The 23,635-nt window shown below is 44.8% G+C and overlaps 1 protein-coding gene across 4 annotated transcripts in view; it reads right to left on the bottom strand.

The window, feature by feature from the left end:
- NRG1 (neuregulin 1) overlaps positions 1 to 23,635 on the bottom strand; it is a gene marked incomplete at its 5' end in the record, with an annotated part of 184,635 nt that overhangs the window by 85,522 nt on the left and 75,478 nt on the right. For 2 of the 4 annotated variants that reach the window (XM_082497198.1, XM_082497199.1), the window contains one exon: positions 17,977 to 18,604. The exons of the other annotated variants lie outside the window; for them this stretch is intronic. In XM_082497198.1, the coding sequence (XP_082353324.1) occupies positions 17,977 to 18,604 (628 nt within the window). Of the gene's footprint in view, positions 1 to 17,976; positions 18,605 to 23,635 lie in introns of those variants that run through there. 4 annotated transcript variants of the gene reach the window in all.

Below are 23,635 nucleotides of genomic sequence, written 5' to 3'. Positions count from 1 at the left end.
TCCCTGCTGGTCGTGTGCTGAAGCAGAGACTGCTACATCTATTCTAGCTCGTCCAGGCAGTGATGGGAACTGAGCAGTCTCTCTCTCTGAGTCAACAAGGCAAAGCAGTATGACTTGACACACATTGGAAAAGCCTGAGAAACATGCTGCAATTAGCTGGCCACATCCACAATGCCAAAAGGCTGAACATGTAGAGATATGCTGCCATGCCAGCCCTGAGAAAACAGATTGTTTCTCATGTTGCACAGGGCAGTGTGTCCCTCAAAACAGCACTGTTGTGCTTGTGAAGTGGGCTCATTAGTTCTTACCCCCATTCAGGTCAAGTTCAGCCTCTGTGGGAGCACATATACTATTTGTGGTACCCAAGTAGATCGGTCAGTATACAGCTTGGAAGAGTCTTGCCCCAGGCAACTACTGCACCATGCAATACCTTTTTGTGACAATCCAGGCCCTTATGGGATTTCAGTGCCTTTCCCTGTTGCTGCATGCTCCTGAGCTTGCAAGAACTCTGTTCACTAGTGCCAGTGAGACCCTGCAATGCAGGAATGACATAGCAGGAGTTATGCGGACAAATGTATTTTATGAGAAGCAATTATGGAGCTGAGCAGATCTGTGTGAGAGGAACTGAGTAAAACATTACTAGGAAAGGTCTGCTATAACTGTCGTTTTGAGAGAAACGGTATGGCTTTGGCCCCTGCCAAATTGTTTAATTTTCCCTAAAGCTGGCGACACACAGGGAAGGAGAGTGGGAGGCTGTATGAGAATCCTCATTTACTAGAGAGCTCTCTGTCTTTCTCTGGAGATTTATGAAACCTTGTAGCTTGTTCTCTGTTAATGTCTTATACTCCTGAAAAGCCCTTTTCAGTTAGAATAAATGATGGCCTCCCCCACTATGGCAAGAACAGATTGTTATATAGTTCTCCAAAAGGACCTGACTGAATTGCACCACAAAAGATGAAACAGCATGGCATTTCTTTTGAAGCAAAAATAAAACTAGTTACACTCCATATCTATGGTCTTTCATTTAGTGGAAGAAAGAAAGATGAATAATAGATGGTCCCCTGGAAATATTGTTCCACCAGCTCTTAGTGGGAATCTGGCAATGCTAATACACTAAGAGCATTCAAGATTATTCTATTTAATCTCCATAATGATATAGTAATTTTAGCTTAGTGAGAAGCAATGGCAATGTCCCCTTTTCCCCCTTAAAGACCTTGAATCTGTAAGTGAAAGGCGGTCTTAGTCACGTCCCAAGGCAATAGATAGAGAGCCTTTAGCTTCCCTGTCATTCTCTAGAAGTGTCAGATAACGGGGACATGAAATAAGACATTGCGATTAGGAAACAATACACCACTGAAATGTTTCAAGATGCAAGGGACCTCTTAAAAAAAGTGCCTTGGAAATACAAAGTAGATGGGGTAGTTGAAAGACAGACAGTTTATCACGAATATAGACAGCAATAGGATAATAAACCTTGTTTACTACAGATGGTTTTGGGTTTGGGTTGTCAAATCTCTAAGGAAGGATGAAAGGACTGGGCCATATCATATAGGCCACCACCCACAACATCCTGAACCCAAGTTTCTCAATTATCTTCCAGATATTGAGATTTAATACCTGTAAAAGTCCACACTAGTCCCAGAGATCATCCCAACAAAGTAAATGAAAACAGGTGCTTGGATGTTCCAGAGTGTTTGGTAAAAGCGTAGCAGTCGGGCCTAAAACTACAGCTTTATTAAACAGGCACTAACTCACACATGCACTGTACTGTAAAAGTAGCTATTAAAAAATAGGTATGTTTCCTCTGTGCTGATTTTGACTCATTTTGACAGGTCAGCCTACTGTCATAACCACCACTTCATGTGAAATGTTAAAAATAGCCTACAGTGTGTTTCCTTTCTGCCCGATCTGAATGCAAAACAGATGTGTCACATGGCAGAGCATCACTTTGGCTGGTCGTAGTTTGTAAGCCAAATGATTCTTTATTGTTTGGTGTATAAAAGGTGTGCAGCATTTTGCCTCATGCCTTGTGGACTGCAGCACTCCACAAAATACGCAACCTTGCCCAAGACATTGAGAAGTCTCCAAGCTGCTGTTACCCTGCCTTACAGTTCACTACTCCTCTTACATTTACCTAAAAGTGCTTGGGGTACAGGATAGATATAGGTTGTGACCTGAGATGATGCGAAGGCCAGAAAAACATGTAAAAAGTGAACAGAATGATCACATCCTGACCCAGAGAATTTAACTATGTTGGCATGGTCAGACTCCGAAGAAGGATTAGGACCTCCTCACAGCCTGTGGTCCTGAACAGCAGTCAACCAAGCGTACAGCCCTGTACTGGTACCCTAGCACCAGTTTTCACCTATGGGGCAGCATGTCATCTGCTGTTCAAGCATCTCCAGGTTACCATGTGAATCTACTATTTCCCACTAGCAACGTCTGCTCTGGAAGACGGGTTAACAGCAAAGGGGTGCCATGAACGAGATGCTATGTAGCACATGGGGGCTGAGGACATGGGAGCATGATGTGAGGCTCTGTGCAGCACTGCTTAGGGACAGATCACGGACCAGCAGCATTCTCTCCGCCTCTCACCCTTCTGAACCATACATTTCACTCCAGCTCTGTGCAAATCTCCATTTTCACTGTAAGTAGCCTCATGCCAGCCATGGCATTTATAAGTGGGAGGCTACACTGATCACAAGAACACACAGAATCTGAACTCTAAGGCTGGGCTCTTGGAGATAAGATGGATGGAAAAGTCACTTGTCCATTCATTTGCACATCCATCCCCTGAGAGCCAAGAACTGCAGTCTCACCGAGGCTGTATGCTGGCTTTATACAGCTGTTAAGACTCTCTGCCCAGTGGACCACTGGAGAAGAGCATCACAGAGCAAGGGCAAAGCAGAACTTGATCTCTGAGTTCTAGAGTCATGCTAAAATCCCTTAACATCTCCACCACCACTGATGCTGGGCCAGTGGAGCAGAGGGCCTGGACTGCGAGGCAGCAGATGGCTGCTGCCTTTTGGATATTGTGCGTTGTCCCAAAAAAGAGGTAGGATCCCTTCCTGTTACAGTGCACAAGGACAATGCAGAGGCTCTTGCCCCTGCAATAGGCATCATGTGCTCGACTCTGCTTCCAGTAATTTCCCTGCGGTTTCAAACTAGACACTTTCCAGAAGACTTGTTTCATTTTAAAGTGGGGTTTAAAGTGTTGTCATGGTGTCCTGCCCTCACCGTGAAGCAGCAGAATAATTTGGGCCATGGCTGAAAACATATTTGAGTCTTCTGTAAATGCCATCATAGCAGAGCTGAAGTCATGTAAAGAGGATATGGCTCCCTGGTGTGTTCCAGCAACTGGTCACATGCTGAGTTTGGTATAGAAGATATCATCACATGCAAACCTTCATTTGACCTCCCTCCTCATACACAAGTCTGGCAGTGACCCAATCCCATGCATTTGTGCTCTGTACCAAGCTGTCTATCTGTAACAAACCCTGTATTAACATTGGCATTTTCCACTCTGAAGCAATGGCATTAACCTATTCAGGAGCTGATTTCATGCAGGACACTGAGAATAAAGCACATCTAATGTAATCAATCTTGCATTTCTAGCTGAGGCAGTGCTTAGGTTGCTTTTTGCTAACAGCAGCAGCTATACAGAACTGGTATGTATAGTATCCCTGCTGCAGAGAAAAGCAAACTGGCAGGAGAAGAAAGGCTTGTTCCTGGCATCATTTCCCCACCTACACAGCAGAAGGCAGAGCTGTTTCAAGCCAAGTAATTATCTTCAATTTATTACAGTAATGACAATAGTGAAGGGCAAAGCTAAAAAATCTTTCTGGACAGGGCTGACCAGCAAGGAGGGGTGTTTCTGCCAAAGATATTGCACTCAGACCGATGAGTCCCCCATGGGAGTTCAGAGAGTGCTTATGTCCCTTCTTCTCCTACCTAAAGGGTCTGCCTTTTTGCCCAGCGCTCTGGAGCCATCCCAGCACTGAGTAGATGTCAGATGCCTGCACCTTGCCCAAGCAGCACTGTGGGGACTGCCCTCCCTCCTGGCCGCAGGGCTGGCACCCTACCACCACCACATCTATGGGGCAGCAGGCCCTTCAAAGCTCCTCTTCCTCCCACTGCCGTGCTCCTCCATCCAGCAGAGCAAAGGCTCCTTCCTCCCCCAGCCCAAGCAGGAGAGCCATGCCGTTACTGCTGCCCTGGGAGAAAGGCCCTGGCCAGAGACATAGGAGGTGATGGTGCAAAGGTCATTCCTGCAACCTTGCTTTAAGCAAGTCAAGGCTGCTAAATTTAATGAGTGGCTGAGGAACTGAGGTCTGAACCCATGCTATACACTGGACAGTGAAAAAATAGCAATGGGAGCAGATAGTGTTCAGAACAACCAGCTGATTTTGCATACTTATGCACAAAAACTGAAACTAGCAAAGATTTGGAAAGCAAGCAATCTCTATTAAAAACAAACAAACAAAAGAAAACAAAACCAGAAACAAACACAAACAAACAAATAGGCCCTGCAGCTGGTTGAGGTTCAGCCAAAGGGTGAACAACAAGTCTTCGACATTCAAAGCTCTCAACTTTGGGAAATGTGATCCCCAGACTTTGGCTAAATTGTCAATTGTCAAATGTCAATGAAGTGCAACATTGCTTTTTTTTCTTTCCCCCCCCTGAAGGAAGCTGTTAGCTAACAGTCTATTACACTCAATGAAGCAATGACAGAAAAACAGCCTAACTTGAAATGTCAGGATCTGATTTTGTTTACATTTATTTCATCCATTTTTAGTGATAAATGCAAGAAAGGAATGTCTTTTAACAGTAAAGGCATATTGTTTTCCTATGTATTTTAAACAATATTTCTTGTCACAAACTGAAAAAAGAAACACCTCTGGACATGAAGGATTCTAGAATGATTTTTGCTTCATCATGTCTTTAAGCAACCATACTTAGTACCCTTTATTTGTGACTTTTCTCCCCTTTCTTCCTGGATTTTCATTAGCATGTGCTACCCTTTAAAGAGAGGACAGCTGCCTCTCAGGCTGTGGGGCTTCATTCTTGGTGCTTGCACGGGTTTCCTCTGTGATACCAGGTGAATCACAGAGGCCTCTGTAAGAGGAGCTGTTGGCACTCAGAGATTGTGAATTCACCCAAGCAAAGCAAAACATTTGTAAACTGTCACCTACGATGCTATTACTGACTCATGCTCTGTAAAATGGGGCTGGTGAACGTATTTCCTAGTTCTCTCCCAGGCTTGGAATGGATATGAGTGCAGGCTGCTGTCAAAAGTGTGTTGGGGGGTGTTAGCGGAAGATCATTCTGTTATGGTTCTCTTTGTCTCATGCCATGCAAACGAGTCTTAGCTGGTCCTGCAGTGCGCTTTGCTGATGCCAGCAGTGATTATTGCAAACCTCACAGCGCCAGCCCTATGGCAATGCAGGTTAACAGTGCGAACAAAATCGTTGTTAGGTCTGCAGCAACATCCTTCTGTACTTGCAGGTCCGGATATGCACGCACCTGCCCCGCTGACACTTTCAAAGGAGAAGGTGAAGCGCCCCCCACTGCACAGCTTTGTGTGGTTCAGCGCAGGAATATCTCCCCCCATCTTGAAACCTGAACAACCTCCCCAGGATCTCAGTACTGTTCAGCGCACAGCCCAAAGGGCTGGCATGCACCGCAGTGGCATTTCAATCACAGTCACCATTTTCCCTTCAGACTGAAGCCCATTAGCTGCTAAACTGGCTACTTCCCGGCGCTCAGCTGAAGGAAGCACTTTGTTGGAAGTATAATCAATCTTACCACAAAACTCTGGCTGGTACTCTCTCAGGTGATTAAACAGTCACTTGGGAGAAAAATGACACAATTCAAGGGTTGCTCTTAACTGAACTAGGACATGAAAAATGAAAAGTGTCACTATATTACCTAGACTCCCTTACATCACCACCCCCAGAAAGGAGCCATGAAGTCCAGCCCCTCTGTGATGGACTTATGCATAATTCAAAACACAAGCTGCCTTCAGGAGCAGCTTCTGGGTCCTGGTCTGCTGAGAATGCCAAGCAGCAAGAGCTTGAAGGCTTCTCAAGCAATGAAAAGGGCAGATCACTAACAGGGCGAGAAAATGAAGCACAGGAAAGAGTGAGGTTGAGATCACACATGGGAAGTCACAAATTGACAACTTTAAAAGGTCTGTTAGCAAGTGAATATCCCCAGAAGCTCTCATAGTTTTACAGATATCTCTAGATTTGTGGTCCTTCTGCTACATAGTCTTCTTATGCTTTATGAATATTCACTGTATGGGCTGCCCACAAGAATGGAACATAATGCTTGTTAAATTAGTAGAATTTAAAGCAGAATTGGTGTCAGATTTCAAATGGTCATTCCAAGATTTCAAATGATCATTCCAAAGTTTCTTCTGTTTTTACGTACAAGCACAGAAAGATCAAGCTGCAACTGGAAAGGTAGAGAGCATTTTCAATCCTGAACTCACCACAAGGTAAAAGAAAGGCCAGTGTAGCTGAACTGCCTGTTGGTTTTCAGTGAAAACTAGGGGCAGCACATAGGTAAAGAGTTGTTTCAAGTAATTATTGTAAACATGAAGAAAACTGCATTCACCCAACCTCACTAGATGGTGGGGTTTGAATTTGCTAAAGCTTTTTCTCTTGATGAGATTGGAATATGAATCACCTTGGGGTAGCAAGTTACCATGGTGCAATTGATGACATTACTGGTTAGGACATGCATTCTTCCCATGTGGTTGGTGGAGGTCAGTTAACCCCCAAAGTAAAAATTCCAGCAGTTGAACAGGCTTATTCTTTAAAAAAAATGTGGTTAATTTCTATCTTGAATAATCTATTTTCAGCTCACTCTCACATGATGCAGTGTTTCCTTGCCAGACCTGAACACCCCAAGTTTTCTCTTATATGACCTGTCATTACACAAAAGTCACGGTCAAGTTATTGGTCTGATATTTCTCTACTGACTGGCATTTTTAAGTTTCCCTCTGCAGGGGCAGTATTTACATGACTTGAACAACATTTGCAAGCTGTGTTTTTTGAAAACTTTGTCAGTGTTTTTGCTAAGTCATAATTTTGGATTAATTATCAGGAATATTTTTGTCATTATGCCATCACCATTTGTAAAACAGAATAATGTATGAAAATTAATTTATGAATGAAATATAAGTTAACATCAGACAGTAGTGCTGGTATACACATTTGTTAAAGTTAATGTATATTAGCATCCTGAAAGTATCAGTAACAGCCTGAGAAGACATCACAGATGATCTCCAAAAGCAGAGCATAACCACATATTACTCTGCAACTTGAGGAACCTGCTAGATATCTGTCAGGGGCAAGTCAATCTAGATAACAAAATCCTCTTTGAATGCTGGCATATTGACATGCCATGCTCTCTGGATCTCACTCCTCTTCAGGAAGCATCAGAATATTTTTCTGTTTTCTTTGTCTTCAGCCCCCTCCCCTGCCAGCTTCTGTCCAGCTAAGTGGTTTGAGGCAACTGATACTTCCTCTGACTCACAGCGAGTAAATACGCTTCCTGGGCTTGTAACTGTTATCTGAATACGCTTACAGAACATGTCTTTTTAATTCTTCCTCCAAATTTGGAGACAGAAAAACTGCAAACACTAAACAGTTGATTAGCAACAATTAGGAAAATAACAGGGTTGCTTGAAAAGCTACTTATCTGAGAGATCTCCATTCATAGCTACAGCACGGTGAATTCAAATGCTTGGAACTAGCAAGAGAGTCAGTTTGCTAGCCATGTTCTTGGATCTTCACGTGTTCAAAACCCAGTGTATTTGTTGGCTTTACTGCATAGACACCATCTTACAAAGCAAAAGGTGAATTTTGAGGTGTCTTTCTGTTAACTGACTTTTCTTCAAAGACTCTCTGTGCTAATGCATTTATTGGTTTTTTGATCCCGAAACACAACCTTTCTTTGCTCCCAAACAGAATATATACACAGCCGTACATCCTGAAAATTACATAGCTGAAGGAGTTTGCAAAAATTGTTACTGGTAACCTTCAAAATCTATTAATGCTATCACTAAATCAACATCTCCAAAAAGTAAGGTGGGCTGACTAACCTCCATGAGGCAATGGCCGGAGTGCACTGAGGGCTTGTGAACAAAGTCACGGGAGGGAATTCAATGATAGAGGGACACTTTGCAGTGTTTGCTGCACTGGCAGAGGAGAGTGGCTCCAGCCCTTGGGGAGGCTGGGGAAAGCAGGGTGGAAATGGGCACTTTCTTGGATCTCAGTGTCAGTGAGGATCCTGTACTCAGCAGGGCCGGATGGCAAGAGGATCTGCCCTGCAGATGTTCTGTTAGAAATGCAGCACAGCTGAAAACATGGATGATTGCATTCATAATCCAGCCCCTCAGCAGGTGAAAAAGCTGCTTCAGGATCTCCTGGAAGTCCCAGGCAGACTGCAGGTACGTGGCACTGGGGAACATATACCTCTTGCTTTCTTCCAGTCAAGAAAAGATCAGACCTCCCCTGCTCTCCTGTGCTTGGCAGGCATAACCACTTCTTCCTAGTTTCCTGGCATTTTTCTGGCTAATTAATGATGTTCCTCTCTTGCATGTATGAGTTCAAGCCTCTCAAAGCCCTTGCATCAACACAGCTGGAAGCCTTTTGTCATCCGTCTTAACCTGTGCTCTTTAATTCCTAAAACCCTAACAATGCACTCACTCTTTTGTTCCTTGACCAGCTCAGACTAGATACAGAAATGATCATTCTTCCATTCCCCAACAGTTGTCTCTCTCACCCTGAGACACTTCATTTCCCTTGCTAAGGCAGTATTGCCTTCATACTGTTAACTGTCCTGCTGAGCACACCCACAGCCCAAGAAAAGCTATCTTGAAAATATAAATATATCTTGAAAATCCGAGCTATCTAGAAATTATTAGCCATTGTGACTTTGTTGGTGTGATCCTCATGTCCTGTGATCATAAAAGATGCTTGGGCCGCATGCAACCCTATCAGGCTGAGTCCACACAGCAGACTCACTGTAGGACAGAAATGCAATAGAATCCATCACATCAGCAAAGTGTCTTTAAGCTGAGTAGACAGGAGCGATGCACAAACACCAAAATCCTTCTCTCCCACAAATCCATGCTGTGGGTCTGTTTGCACTTTTGGAAAAAAGAAATAAATGTTTGAGGAGCTAAGACTGAATGAAGGGCAAACTGATGCCGTTCACTTGGTCCTTGGGCCAACAATGAGAGAAGTGCCAGAAGGGTGCAGAGGGTGAAATCTTTGAAAGCATGAGCAGAAGTCAAGCGAATAGGCGAGCCTGAACAGCTGGCCAAGAAGTTCACCCAAGAAGCCTCGCTGAGGTCATCCTTCAGAGCAGCTGGGGAATAAGGGTGCCGAAACTCCTAAAATCCACACAGCATTGCCAAGGCCAGGTGATATTTGTCTTTTCTTCCCTTGACTGGCCCTTAGGATTGTTGTTCCCCCCAGTAAGAAGCAGCATGTGACCTTGGGCATCAAGAAGCAGGGCAGTGAGGGCCTTTGCATGTGTGAGACATGGGTCTTCTGCTCTGACTTAGACATTATTACTGATTTACTGCTTAAAATATTAAACAGATACCAGTTCTACTTCATGTGTATTGAGTGCTTCTGAACAGTGACCAAAGCACTGAACAGATTTTGTTGTCCTTCATCAGGATTTTGGACTAGCCCATGTGTAAGTATCATATCAAAATTATAGCTCTATTTATCTAAAAACTAAGAAAGTGTGAAGGGGGATGAAATAATTCAAGGACTGAAAACAATTCTCCATGGGGAGCATTATGGAGCTAAGCCTGCCTGTCCTGTCACAAAGGCTTACTCAAAGCTGAGCTGATTACAGTGTATATACACCTTTGTGAGAGAAAATATATAGCGTGGAAGAGCTTTTTAATCTAGGAGAGAAAGGTGTAAACGAATGAATGGCTAGAATACAAACACATATTTTCAAAGTCAACGTAGACGGTTCTGTTTAAAAGAGAAGCTAGAGTAAGGGAAAAGGCAGACTCTGTCTCGTGCTTGGTCTTCACACCACAACTCCCCCAGTCTGGAAGAAACCTTAGTCAGGAACATACTCTGTGTCATGTAGGTCATGGACCAGCGCATCCCAGTGCTCTGCTATGTCTTACAGGGCTACAGACCTGAGAACCTTTATGCCAGTGAAAATTCAAGGCATTTCGTTCCAGCTGAAAAACTAAATTAATTATCCACATTAATTTAGTATAGTGAAAAGCATAAGTCTCTTGTCTTGAGATCCAGTTCCAGCAGCTTTACACTGGCTTCCAGTTTTCACCTTAGAAGATTCAAGTCATCTTTTATGAGCTCAGAGTCTTTTCTGTTTTTGCATGAGAAAGGCTTTTGAACGAGCTTGATACTCTTTTTTTCTCCTTTGATCTGTCTAATCACATGAATTAATTGACTGTTAAAAATTGTAAAATTCAAATCTCTTTCAGGAATTCCACAGAAATACTGAACTATGTCACGAATCATGCTTAAGATCATAGCTTCCTATACTCCCCCCAGTGCCATGTGACTACCAACCCAGTATTGATTTCCTTTCATCTGAAAAACTGAAGCAATATTCATTGCCAAAATAAAAAGCTGTCTGAGTTATGAGAATGCACTGCCAGCAAGTTCCAGGATGAAGCATAGATATAAAAAAGAAAAAAGTGGGGGAGGGGGTAGTGAAAGCATATGTGAAAACGCTGAATATACTCTGCAAGAAGATATATGTTAAAATAAGGCTTTCATACTAAAAAAATACAGGGGCAAAGGTAATAGATGGATGCCACAATATCACTGATCTTGTCCAGAGCTGGATGGACCTTGTCTCTGGTTTAGCTTAGAGCAGTCCTGAGTGGTGGCCAGTCATGTCCCACTGGGTTTGTTCCTGCCCGTTTTTCCCCAACTAAAACGTTTCCTTTTGTCTCAGTGACGAAGACTCTACTGGGAATGAGGGAGGGGGATGAGAGACAGGATGAGACACAACAGGGTGTAAATAAGCAGACATTACATTGCCCCAAAATAATGCATAGATATTTCTGCCTTGCTGCTTTCAAGAGCTCTCTAATTGCCAAACAACAGTCATGCTCAGGCTCTTGAGTTTAATGTCTACCTCCTACTGAGTCTGGTACTTCATATAACATTTTAACGTGAAAGATCAAGATGTGATTCACAGTGCTCACTCTGCAGGAAACTGGGCTCCCTACAGTATAAATAGTAAAGGTAGCCAGTGTGCCTACTATAAAGCAATCCACAAAAAGGCAGTGCCTGCTCCTCTCCGTGGTCTGCCTGGGGAACAAGACAGCAAAAGCCCTTAGCAGGAAATAGTCTAAAACTGCCTACCTGTCTCCAAAGTTACACATCGTGATGCAGTCCTTCCTTGATTTCATGTGGCCTGAACATGACCTGAAGAACAAAGACTCCTGTCTTTGCTTAACTTAGTACCTTGTAACAAAAAAGACATCTTTGGGTCCAAACAGATCTGAATTCCTCAAAGAAAACAATTCTTTTCCCTCAGTCAGAGAAAGCTTTTTGTCCTAACACCACTCCATCCTAGGTGAAGCAGGCTTTTTCTGTTCAGAAGTCTTTCATCACCTGCCATGGCATCTTCTAGGGCTGTCTGCCCGTTCCTGACAGAGATCCAGGACAGTCTTTGCCCAGGTACTGTCTGCAGTAGATTGGCATCACATGTGCTCTCCCTGAAACAGCTGCCTCATTGCATTGCTATTGATTCCGAGTTGGATTTCTGCAGCAAATCCATTGCATTTCCATTAGCAAGACTGCAAATGATGAAAACGCTCTTTTATATCATTCCAGCTCCGCATCACAATTAACCTGCTACCTAGCCTTCAGCAAGCCAAAATTCTGCCTTCTCATTTGATGCTGAGAAAGATCCCCAAGTTTTCTCTGCACCCAAAAGTTAGGCACTGCAAATTTAAGGTGGGCTGCTGTGTGTGTTTATTTCCAGTGTATGCATAGAAAATAAAACATATCACTTAAAAGTACCATAGATACTGAAGGAGGATAATTTGAATCCCCTGCAGTGGAAATCCAAACCCCGAGTTTTGTTATGACATCAATTATTAACCAGTTTTGCTTAGAAACTTATGATGCAGTACAGTCCAAGATGTAATTTTTAACAAAGAAACAATGGCAATGTACTCCATATACTGATTGTATTTTCTGTACACACATATGCATATATATAAAAATGAGGAGGGAGACCATAAAGTAGTTCCACGTAGCATGAATACATGACTAATTCTCAGTGAAGTTTATGAAGTAAAATGAAGCTTTTAAAAATAAATATAAGTGCAGACTACTGTTTTGCACTGAAAAATTCAGGCTGTTATTAGGAGAAAATACTCCAGGAAATGCTGCTTTTTCTCCCCCATGTTCTGCATATGATGCATGGTGTATGAAAGGATAAACACACCCATGAGGTAGTTTTGAAAGCCATGAATTTGGGTGCTTGTCCAAGAGAAAGAAACGCAGGACTGATCAGTTCAGTCCTCTGCATGCTAAATAGACTGTTTCTATGCAAGCAATGAATGTTAAAAAGGGAGATGGTAGAGATACAAAAATAAACAAAACAATAAATTCATCTGAACAAACTCTGTGCTTGTTGAGGGAATTTTAAAGACAGTGTGACTAACTGGGTTGGGGAGAGGAAGTCTCAGTTATCACTCCAGCAGGATTAATGGACCTGAACTCCCTGAAAATTGCTGCGTCTGATGCATCTCACCCCACCAGTCCCAATCCCGCTTTACTCTTGAGTGTTCCTGCCACAAGTATAAACATCTGTAAGCCACCATGACCTTTGGGACAGCAGAGAAGTAAGTGTTTCAGGGAAATACAGGCTGGCTGGCTCAATACAGTGGCACTTGCTTTATTGCTGCTTGTTAATGGAGGCCCAGTTGTGTCTCCAGGGCCCACTGAGATCAGCATCTCTTTATTACACTCTTGAGTTAGGCTCAGAACTTGTCTGGTATCTTAACCGTGATTAATTATAACTTCCCTGTGACAAGACATTGCTAATTCACAGGACACATCAAAGAAAAGTCACGGCTTTCAAAATGAGTCTTCATATTGTGTAGCAGCCACTTAACTTAGAAACCGAATTGCAAGGTTAGTCTCCCTGTATGCCTGTAGAAGAAAGAGAGTTACTCCTGCTAGAATCATGCTGGGAATCGCCTGGGGGAGGTCTCTTCCTTTATGCTGAGCAGGAAGCTGAAGGCCGCCTAGCTTCCTAATGTAGGCACTTAAGTCAGGTGTCCGAAGCTAATCAACATCAATACTGTATCAGAAATGGAGCAACATCTGCTTTAAGGTGCTCTGCTCCTACATCTTCAAGCTTTGGGGGAAAAGTAATCTCCCTTGTGGTGCTGCCCTGCATAATAACAGCGAGCGTAGAAATGGCTGGTATACAGCCTGTGCTGCATCATCTGCTCTCCCCTCCGGTGAGTACAGCCCTCTGTGGCTCTCCAAGACATCCCTGACCTTGACACTTTCAGAGGCTGCCAGGCACGGACTCAACCCTGCAGTGTTGTGATGGGCATCTGAACTGCAGAGCATGGGTCAGACTTGGACTGTTTCAAGAAAAAGAACAACATGTGAAGCTGCTATGAAGAAACCCTCACTCTCTAAGTTGTAGCCTTCAGCTGGGCTGCAGCACCTATAACTGGAGGGAAAGGCTCCCTCCCGCCTGCCACAGAGGTAAAATACAGACTTTTACAAATCACTGTGTATAGGAGAAAGGACATCAAATGCAGAGCTGAGAAAGCACAAGCGGAGATGAAAGAGGCAGAGAGAAATTGCAAGTAATATTTACAGTATGATACCAAAACAATGGACAGGGTACTTTTCTTTCCATTTTTCCCATCCTTAGCCCTAAAAAGAGAAAAGAAATTCACCCATTGTGCCTGGATAATTTTGGAGGGGAACTGAAACTGTTTCCTAGGTAAACACCTACTACCAGTCCTCAGAGGCACCCTTTTAACAATTTTTCCACTGAGAATGAGAAAGCAGCAGCCTTTGCTGATGCTGGCCCAGCACACCTGACGTGGCAGCAGAAACCAGAAACACAAGAAGGGAGAAGTCCTAGTCAAGGGTGGTTGACAGCAGTACACAGCCCTCTCTCCACTTTTCTCCACTTTGCCACGTTTTCTGGCACCTCTGAAGTAGGAGGGATCCCTACCTGCCCCTGAGGGGCATGCATAGGTCTGGTGCTGTACCCACCCACCTGTGGTTGTGTTGTGGTCAGTACCACTCAGTGGGCATAGAGGTGGGGAGACGCAGAGGTGCCTGTTGGTCATCTGCTGGCCACCAGCGTGGCGCGAGGCATGTAGCTGACCCAGCACACAGCACCGGAGTTGGCCAGGGAAGCCAAAAGCGGAAAGGATGCAGGGGCAGTGCAGATGCGCCCCTGGGGAGGTGCATCCTCTGGACCCTGCTCTCTGCCAGGCCTTTTGCTCTGCTCACAGGCAAACCCACTGCAGCAAAATCCTCGTGCTGTGGTCTGTCTCCTGCCCTGCCCCTTGTGTGCCCCGTGGCCCTTCATCAAGTCAGGAGAGTTGTGATCCCAAAGCCAAGGACTTGGGCACCTATGCTTTGGGGCACAGCCAAAACGCAGGAGCACTGCACTCCTTTGACAGAGCTGTCACTCCAGGAAGGCAAAACCACATGGACCTTGGCAGATGGTTTTGGGAGAAACCTGCTTAAATGGAAAGAGAAGGCAGTGCAAATACCTGTAAAGCGGGGACTGGTGAGTTTTCAGGTGTATAGACACAGTTATTACAGAAACACAGTTCTAACATTACTACAGAGCTGCGTCTATTACCAGCCTGGGTAAAGGGTGGAGTTGTATTTAAAGGTGATGGTGAATGAAGAAGTAAAATTTAGCTCCTGAACTGTGTTAGCACTTTTACAATCTGCATGTCTTCTCAGAGGGAGGGAGATTGTAGGTTAGTGTGTACTATTATATTCCACTTGTAATGAAATCTTCTCCAGCATAATTATGCTAAGATTGACACGCTCTCTAAATATGGGAATGCTTTAAAACATTCACCTTTCCTTTCTGTTTCAGCAAAGGAAAAATGATATCAAAATATAAAACACAAACCAAACAGAAGGGAAGATATTATTTCTGTATTCATAAAGGGCAAAGTATAATAATAGGAGAGAGACCAGTCTTGAATCTAATGCACCAGACACAATTACGAGGATTGTCTCTCTTCTGCTTTCTCTCCCAGGCTCCAGGAGAAAGAAGAATCAATTAACTCTCTGCAGACTATGACCTTGAAGGATACTGCTTTAAGTGGAATATGCTGAGTAAGACAGAAAAGAGAGGAGAAGAGAAAAGGATTTGGAAACTCACGGAAGGCTTGGTTCAGAAACAATACATCAGCTACAGAATATGAGATGTGTCAGTTCTTTTTTATTTCTCCACTGGAAAAAAAATTATCAGCACAAAAGGGGCTTTCTGGAAACAAGTTACCTCACTCTGCCTGAAATGGAAAAAAAGGACACTGAGAGGCAAAAGAAGGGACAATCCAATTTGCAGATGGTACTTTCCAAGTCATCTCTCTGAGAATTTTATAGCTGTCAAAGGCATTCATAAAATAAAAGTTATCACTGATGCAATCTGTCAACCTCTCCAACAAATCTTGCTCTACATAATACACAACGATGCGTTTGAAATGCAGCTGTTTCAAAAACCCCAAGACAGTGCTTTTAGAGCTCTCCAAAAAGTTCTTTTCATGCTTCTTTGAATTCTTAGGCAGATCTTCTGCAGTGTACTTTTCCAGTTATATTTTCTTATTTTTCTGTGCAGGGAATTGCAGCCCCTTGCCATAGTCAGAATTACGTGCCACGGTTAGAATAAATACTGTCTACACAACCTTCTCCCTCAGAGCAACCCAAACTTGACCTGCTGCCAGTTCTCCCTCTCCTTTCAGTCTGTATCTATCTGGAAGTCTATGATGCCTTAAAACACATTTTTCTAAGAAAATTAAGGCAGCAGTAAGAAAAAAAAAAACCAACTCAACCCAATCACCTAATTTCTGGGCAACCATTTATTTCCCAGGTGTGAGCAGATCTGAATGCAGATAATGGCATTTCATCAGTGACTGGTCCAAAGAATATCTTCCCTGTCAGTTACTTCAGAGATGAAGTTAGCATGTTACTGATAAGGGCTTGCCTCACATGGAAAGTCAAGAGGATGAGGGTTGTCCTGGCGTAATTAGCTTTTGGTTGCTTCTCCTTCTTGAATGAAAGAGGCCATTTTGATTGGATGGTGGTCCCTGGTCACTTTATGAAGTAAAAAGTGTTGTCATATCTTTAATGTCACTTATGATATTTGCACTACAAAAAAAGATTTTCTGCATCAGCAGAAAAAAAGATTAATCACTTAGTGTAGTTCTATATAACTGCAAAGGTGGTTAAGTGTCCCAATAATTCAAATAATGTCTGACCTACCACAAAGTCCCCTGTCACTTAACTGAACGGCAATATTTCCCTGTTAGACTGTTTCCATCAGACAAATTACTTTGTATCTGAAGGCTAGTTGTCACTTATTATCTAAGCAAAAGCCAGCAGGGTTTCTACAGGAATATTAAAATTTTATTCCAGTGGTTCTGGAATCGCTGTTCAGGACTGACTGACTCTCAGCTGAAAGGACCTCTACTGAAATCACTGTAGTTATGCTCATTTTCACTGGCAAGATGGTTGGCCCAAAATGTTATATCTAATCCCATTGGCACATATATATACCGAGTCCAGTCCTGGTGGGCTAAACTTAGTAGTGAACTTCTGGTGACTTCAGGGCTCCAGTTTGAGGTCCGGTATGTGCAACCTGCAAGGTGGCCATCCTGCGGCATTACAGGAAAGGCATGAGGGAGAATAAATTAGATGGGGTCCTGCAAGGCAATTTGCAAGGAACACAGTTGCTCATTCTGATTACTGCAGCTTTTCCAAAGGAAACCTCAGCCCTGTGATCTCAGCACAATGGTGTGCTGCCTTCTCTTTTACTAGATTTGCACAATTTTTCACAGCTCAGGAATCACTGGCTTGATCTGCTCTGGGTTTGATAGGTTTAAACGACGAATGTCAAAGAAACCACACTTCAGCAATGCAGTATTTTGATCCTTTATGATTGCTACTGAGAAAATAATCCAGGTACCCTGGATATTTTTTGATTTAAGCATGAGCAAACACTAATTTGGAAACTGACCCCTCCTGCATCGGCAAGAATGTTTCCTGAAATGCCCCACAAAAGTCAATGAGGCAATGTCGAGAAACAGATTCAACAAGAATCAGCAACTAGAGGAGGGGAAAGATGCAGAGAAATGTATGCTATGCTTTTAAGAGAAAGGGAAAGATCACAAGATAACTGCTAAAATAATAATTCCCATTCTCTAACTGCTTCAAATATGCTGTCGCTCTTTCCCACTGTTCTCCCTGAGTGTTTCAAGGGGATGACAGGGACGTTTGCCAGCAACAGACTTCAGGAAGGAGGTAGCAGAAGTGCTCTGCAGGCAAGGCAAAGAGAATGAACACACATGGAAGATCCAGCACAGGACGCAAATCAAATTTATAAGAAAAATATGCTGATAGACCATGTGGAATAGCTATCAGATAAACCCTTGAAGTGAATCACATACTTCCCTACAAGTGGATGCAGAAAAAAGGGTGGTACTGACACTTTACAAAGGTCCCAAATGAAGCCCTTTTCACTGCCATGCACACCTCAGAACTAAGTTCAGAGGCCCCTAGGTGCTCTCCTCAGAAAGTAACCCATGCTATACCTATCTTAGCACATTTAAGCTTTGCATGCCAACCACATGTCCTGCTTGCGGTCAGCTGCAGAACAGTTAAGTGCCTTTTTTGTGTGTGTGTGTGTAAGCAAAAAACAAAGAAACACATAGCTTCTACTTACAAAGTTTTGGAGCAGTTTGGAGATTGGTTTCTGTTGCTTGCGCCTGAGACGCTGTGGTAGGCTCCAGAGCAGGTGGTGACAGCGAAGGTGCGGCAGAGGACAACAACCCAACATCTAGGATGCGGTTATACAGAGAAGGCTGGAGGAATGGCTTAGAGGGCACGAGCGAGCTGTCACTTTGCACTGTCACTTCAGCCTTGCTCTTGGGGCTAGGTACGGGGAAGGGTGAGGCATATACCTCCGAAGGCACCCAGGCAGACAGAGCTGTAGGATCCACAGCGCTCTTTGGGTCTTGTCCTATCCTCCCAGGGTCAAGGTGGGTAGGAGAGTCATACTCAAAAATCTTGTCCACAAAGACCCACTTGAGGCCAGCAATGCAGAGGCAAAGGCTGAGCAGGCAAGCCAGGATAGGGGCGATGCAGATCTTTTCAGAGTTGAGGCAGCCCTTCAGTCGCTCTGCCTCCAGGCACACACAGCAGGTCGCGGCAAGGCCTGCTATCCCCTGGACCCTCCTGTCCTCTCTTTGGGTCCCCGGCATGTTGTCCTCAGCCGGGAGCCCATCAAGGGATGCGTCAGGGCTCAGCTGAGCTGAGGGGCTGGGGAAAGTGTCGGCAGCTACTTCAGACATGTTTAAGCATCAGCTCGCAAACAGCTCACCTCCAAAAGGCCTTAACTCTATCACAGTCCATTACTGTGAGACACAGACAAAAAGAGATGGTAGTAATAGTCACAGCGCTCTGCAAAAATCACAGAGTGGGAGCCAACAAAAGGTCTGAGCTCAGCAACATCATCCAAACTGGGAGAGGAGTAACGCACAGGAAAAATTAGACCCCCCCTGTCCCTCCCTGCTCCCGAGCCCTCTGTTGCTCTCTCTGCCCCTCTGAAGCAAGAGTAGCTTTGCAATTATGGGCTCCTGTTTGCTGGCCACTTTTATAATTCCTTAAATGCCTCTCAAGCAATTCCAGCTCTTCTGCAGGAGGGAAGAAACATCTCCCCAAAAGCAAGCACAACAAAACAAAACAGGGGGAAGGAGGGTGATGAGAGAAAGAAAACCACAAACACCGAACAAATTGAACGGATTAAGTGAACCAATAGCCCAGAGCGAAAGGCAAGACTCTCACCTTGAGCATCTGAGGCTGGTATCTGCTTAGACGAGGAAAACAATTGTCATGCGGTAGAAGGAGCAAAAGCAAAATCTGTAACAACAGCGGCAGCGGCAGAAGTGACAGTAGCAGCAGCATCCTGTCGTGTTACAGCGGCGGCTGAAAGAGGCTGAATCATTACAGAGCAGCAGGTGCTTGCTGTCTGAGCATCACTGCAAACAATATCATTACACAGAGGTTTGAAAGGAAGAGCGATGCCAAGACGGTGGTAACTCCCTTTCTCTCCCCTCCCTCTTTGTCCTTCTTGAGCGCTCATTCACTTTCCTCCTTTCCCCCCCGTCCCCCCGTCCCCCCCCCGCCCCGCTTCCCCAGCCCCCTCGCAGCCTGTTTCCCTGATGTACAGACTCACTCCTTCCTCCCCTACCCCACCCCCCGCCCTCTGCAGGGCTGGTCTGAGGGAAATCAGTATACCCAGCAACGCAGGACTGTCAGTGACTTCCTATTTTATCCAATTAGGAGGAATAAAGCCCATCAAATCAAAGGGAGGGAGCGGGTGGGCGCGCAACTCCTGCCCGCTCCCTCTCTCCAGCCGGAGCGTGGCCAGAGGCGGCGGCCATCGATGACACGGTCCTCCGGCGAGGACCGGGTGTCGGTGCGAGCTCTTCGGGCTGGACTGGGCTCGCTCAGTCTGATATCAGATCTCTCCCAAGGGGAAGACCGCTTGCGAGCAGCAGTTTCTCTCTGCCTGACACCTAGAGACAGCTTTTCCTTCCAAGCCCCTGGATAAGTTTCATTCACTACGAATAGTGCTGGGATGCATCTTAGGTTAAGCAGAGGAAAAAAAAAAACAACAAAAAAAAAACCCGAACAAAACCCAAAACCATTCCCACCTCTGATAAATTTGCATTTAAGATATTACAAAGAGGTTTGCATAATTTTTTATATTCCATTTTTAACCTCCTTTCCAAAAAAAAAACCCAAAACCAAAAAAGCAAAGATTTCACACTAAAGTCACCTCCTGAACACACTTTTCAAGAGCTTGCATGCTGCTAGCATATAACCTCATTCCCCCTTAGAATTTAAAAAAAAATATATATACAAGGCTTCTACTTTTTTCTTAAATTTGCCTGTCATTCCTCACCTCTACCAATATCTACCACTAATTCCCATTCTCCCATTTCCACCAGTGCAGTGTAATACAGGGGTAAATCAACAGCCCAGTTAACATAATGAAAGTAAGATTAGAATCAGCTCTATTCCCCGTCTCTTTTGCCTCCCACAGAAAAGTACACCTGTGAAACAATACGGGCATATGTATAAAAGGAGAAGGGCTTTTAAGACAATTCCCAGTTCCTTAGATTTTGTGAAAACATTTGCATTTAAGATTTGGCAGCATGAATCCCCCTTTCTCCTTAGTATAAATGGCTGCAGGACGCATAAGGAAGCAAAGAATCAAGTGCTACAAACTACCTTGAACTCATTTTTGCTGCTACCTCAGTCAGGCATCTGAAAGGTAATTTCTTTAGTAGTTATATATTTCACTAGTGACAAAAAAGACATCTGTCTACCTGTCTCCTATCTCTGCCTCCAACTGCTCCCTACTGCCCCGACTTCCACGGGAATATTAGTAACATTCACATAAAAAGCTTTATCAAAACCTTAATGAATGCCGTAGTGTTTTCACAGACTCTTATGTCAAGGACTAATTGATGGATGTCTGATGACAAAGCTTCCTGTGAGGCTGTAGTAGCCAACTGAAGTAATCACGATGCTACTACATTCAAGTGCCTGGAGAATTTACCTTAAAGCACAGCCTGTGATAACACTCTCTGGAAGAATGTAAAAAGATAAATCATCATACAATCTAGCCTGCATTACCACTGAAGTGTTTGGTCCTCAGGTTAATGATGTGATCAGTAAGCTCAGACAGAACGAACAGCTTGCATTGCATATTTACATACATGGCTCTTCTTATTACAAAGCACATGTGCTCCTTAGCTGGTAATATTCTGCATGAGTGCAGCCTCTTTCAAGTACCTCAAAACCTATTTCAATAACACAGTCACATTTCAACAACATTTCAACAACAACACAGTAACAACACAGCCACTGTAGAAAGGGTAACATCACAGCAGCATTGCCATGACAGCTGTGGTGGTCTGTGGGTAAAAGTAAGCAAGGTTTCTAGGGAAAGGATGTATTTTTACTAGGTTAACTGACAAATCTGGGAAAACCAGACATACTTTCGCACACACAAGTTGCTCCTTAGGTGTAAACCTGAAGCATCACTCTTCAAAGCAGAGTGCAAGTTGAGAATCAGCTGGGAATATTCTTTTCATTGCACAGATGAGTTACTACAGCATCCAAATTCTTGGCACAAATTTCTAAAAATGTCTTGCCTTCTTTACCCATGTCTAATTTTTCAGCCTTCCTATTTCCAATATGACAATTTTTCCTGCTGATGCTGCTCTGAGCTTATGTTTAATCCACTGCCCTGTCGACATCTTTGCTGCACTGGCCTTACAGGCGAACTACCTGCGTTCAATCTCCTGTAATCTTCACTGCTCTCCAGCCTATCCACATTTAACTGCCATCCTTTAAATTCTGTTTCTGTTTTGCTCACATCTTTCTGGTGCTGAGGTGAGCAGAAATGCATGTGGAGATGTTGCACCTTCCTGACAAGGGTTGCCATGAAGTTAAAGTAATCATGCACAATGCTACGTAGCTGGATGACGAGACAGATTACTACCAGTTCAGACCGGGGGGTGCCATCTCTGTGTGCGTAGTGCCCCGTGAAACCACAGAGCCTCTTGTCCCAGAAGCCCAGTAGGGACACTTCCAGGGGCTTCTCTGCATGTGGGTGCATTGCCCCCCTCCTCACCCTGCTGCCAGAGGGGCCGTGAACTCACAGGGACCGGGAAAGGGCTCTGCCAAAGGGGTCTCGTCTGCACACACACACCCCACCACCACCACCCCCCGAGCCCTCCTGGCTAAACGGAGCCAGGATAGCTTCTGCTACCTCCTTTGCTTTTTCACGCTCTCCTCCGCTGGCCGGGGCCCAGCCTGCCTGCACCATCTCCTCCCGGCACGCAGCCGCTTCCAGCCCCTCCCGCCGCCTCCGCGGCCGCAGCATCTCCGTGGGGCCTGGCTCCCTTCCAGGCTGCAGTACCCTGCTCTGCTGCGGGTCCCTTCCCCCCGCGGCACCTCCAGACCTGGCGCGCAGGCTGCCTGCTTCAGCACCGCGCGGCCAGCTCTGCTCAGACCTCCTCCTCCTCCTCACCTCCCCCTCCTCCTCACCTCCCCCTCCCCAGGGAAGCCTGCAGAGCTGCTTCGCTCTCCCAGCCCCGCTGGAGCTGCGGGGTGCTGGGGCTTGCGGCGAGAAGGGCAGGGCGGCACCCTGCCTTTGGAGGTGCCTGGCGGCTCCCGTTATTCCCTGGCCAGCAAGGGAGAAAGGCAATGCTGAATCATCAGCCAGGCTGCTTCCCTGGCCCCGCTCCACAGGTAGCCGAAGCCAGGGCCAGGACACAACCTGCCCGCCATGCCGCAGCCCGATACCGCACGGGGCTAGCTCCTCCTCTCGGGACCTTTTGGACAAAAATGCGACCCCACGCTCTTTGCCGCATCTGGGTTGGTAAGGGAGCGCTCTGCCTTTCGTGCCAGCTCTTGTGGCTGCGGTAAAGGCTGATGGTCTCTCGCTTTGGGTCTGAAGATATGACTGTGAATTGAAGGTACAGTACATTGATTTTGGGGGTTCTTTCTGCTCCCCTTCCCCTCAAAGCAATGCAGAAATACTTTCCTGCAGCTGCAGCTTTAAGCCTTTTACTTTTCTGTAGTGACATGCTAGCACTGGTGTGCTGTGCTTAAACATGGGTCCCGGCCCAGGCTGGAGGAGATAAGCGCCTTGGAAAAGAGCCAGCAATTGGTTAATAGAAAGGGAGACCCTGGAAGAAAACAAGAGGGAGCATGACTTTGGAGCTAACAAATTTTTACTAGGGTAGCCCATTGGTAAGCAATATAGAATGATAAGGAAGGAAATTACTTGCCTGTTTGCAATTAGGTTGGGCCCTTGTACAAAGATTTATTTCTGATTATTATGTGGCTTGGGTCTCTTTGGCTTAGAGAAGAAAAAGTAGTGTGATTCTACACTAATGAAGCTAATCTGCGACTGAGATTTGGGCTCTTGCCATATGTAGTTGACAGGTTGAAATTCAGAGGGTTGCAAAACTGTAATTTCATTTTGTGGAATGTTTTTGCAAAGAATCAAGTGTTACTTTGCTAAATTCCACTCCCAAAAGACTCAAGGAGAAACAAAGTCAGCATTAACCTCCAGCCTGTGATGAGGATGAACAAGCTATATCTGTTCCTCCAGTTTTATGGGTCCTAAAAGAAGGCTTATTTCATATTACCAAACTGCAGAGAACCATTCCCTCTGGCAAGCCACAAAGATGTGAATGAAGCTTAAATAGATACATGATCGTAATTGATAACATCCTGCAAATTAAAGCAGCAAGTACCATTTAACTCAGCTGACCCTTCAGTCATGCCATAATCAGACC

This window comes from Vanellus vanellus (genome assembly GCF_965231255.1).
Source record: "Vanellus vanellus genome assembly, chromosome: Z".
Lineage (NCBI taxonomy): Eukaryota > Metazoa > Chordata > Aves > Charadriiformes > Charadriidae > Vanellus > Vanellus vanellus.
This window is presented reverse-complemented; position numbering and strand designations above follow the sequence as displayed.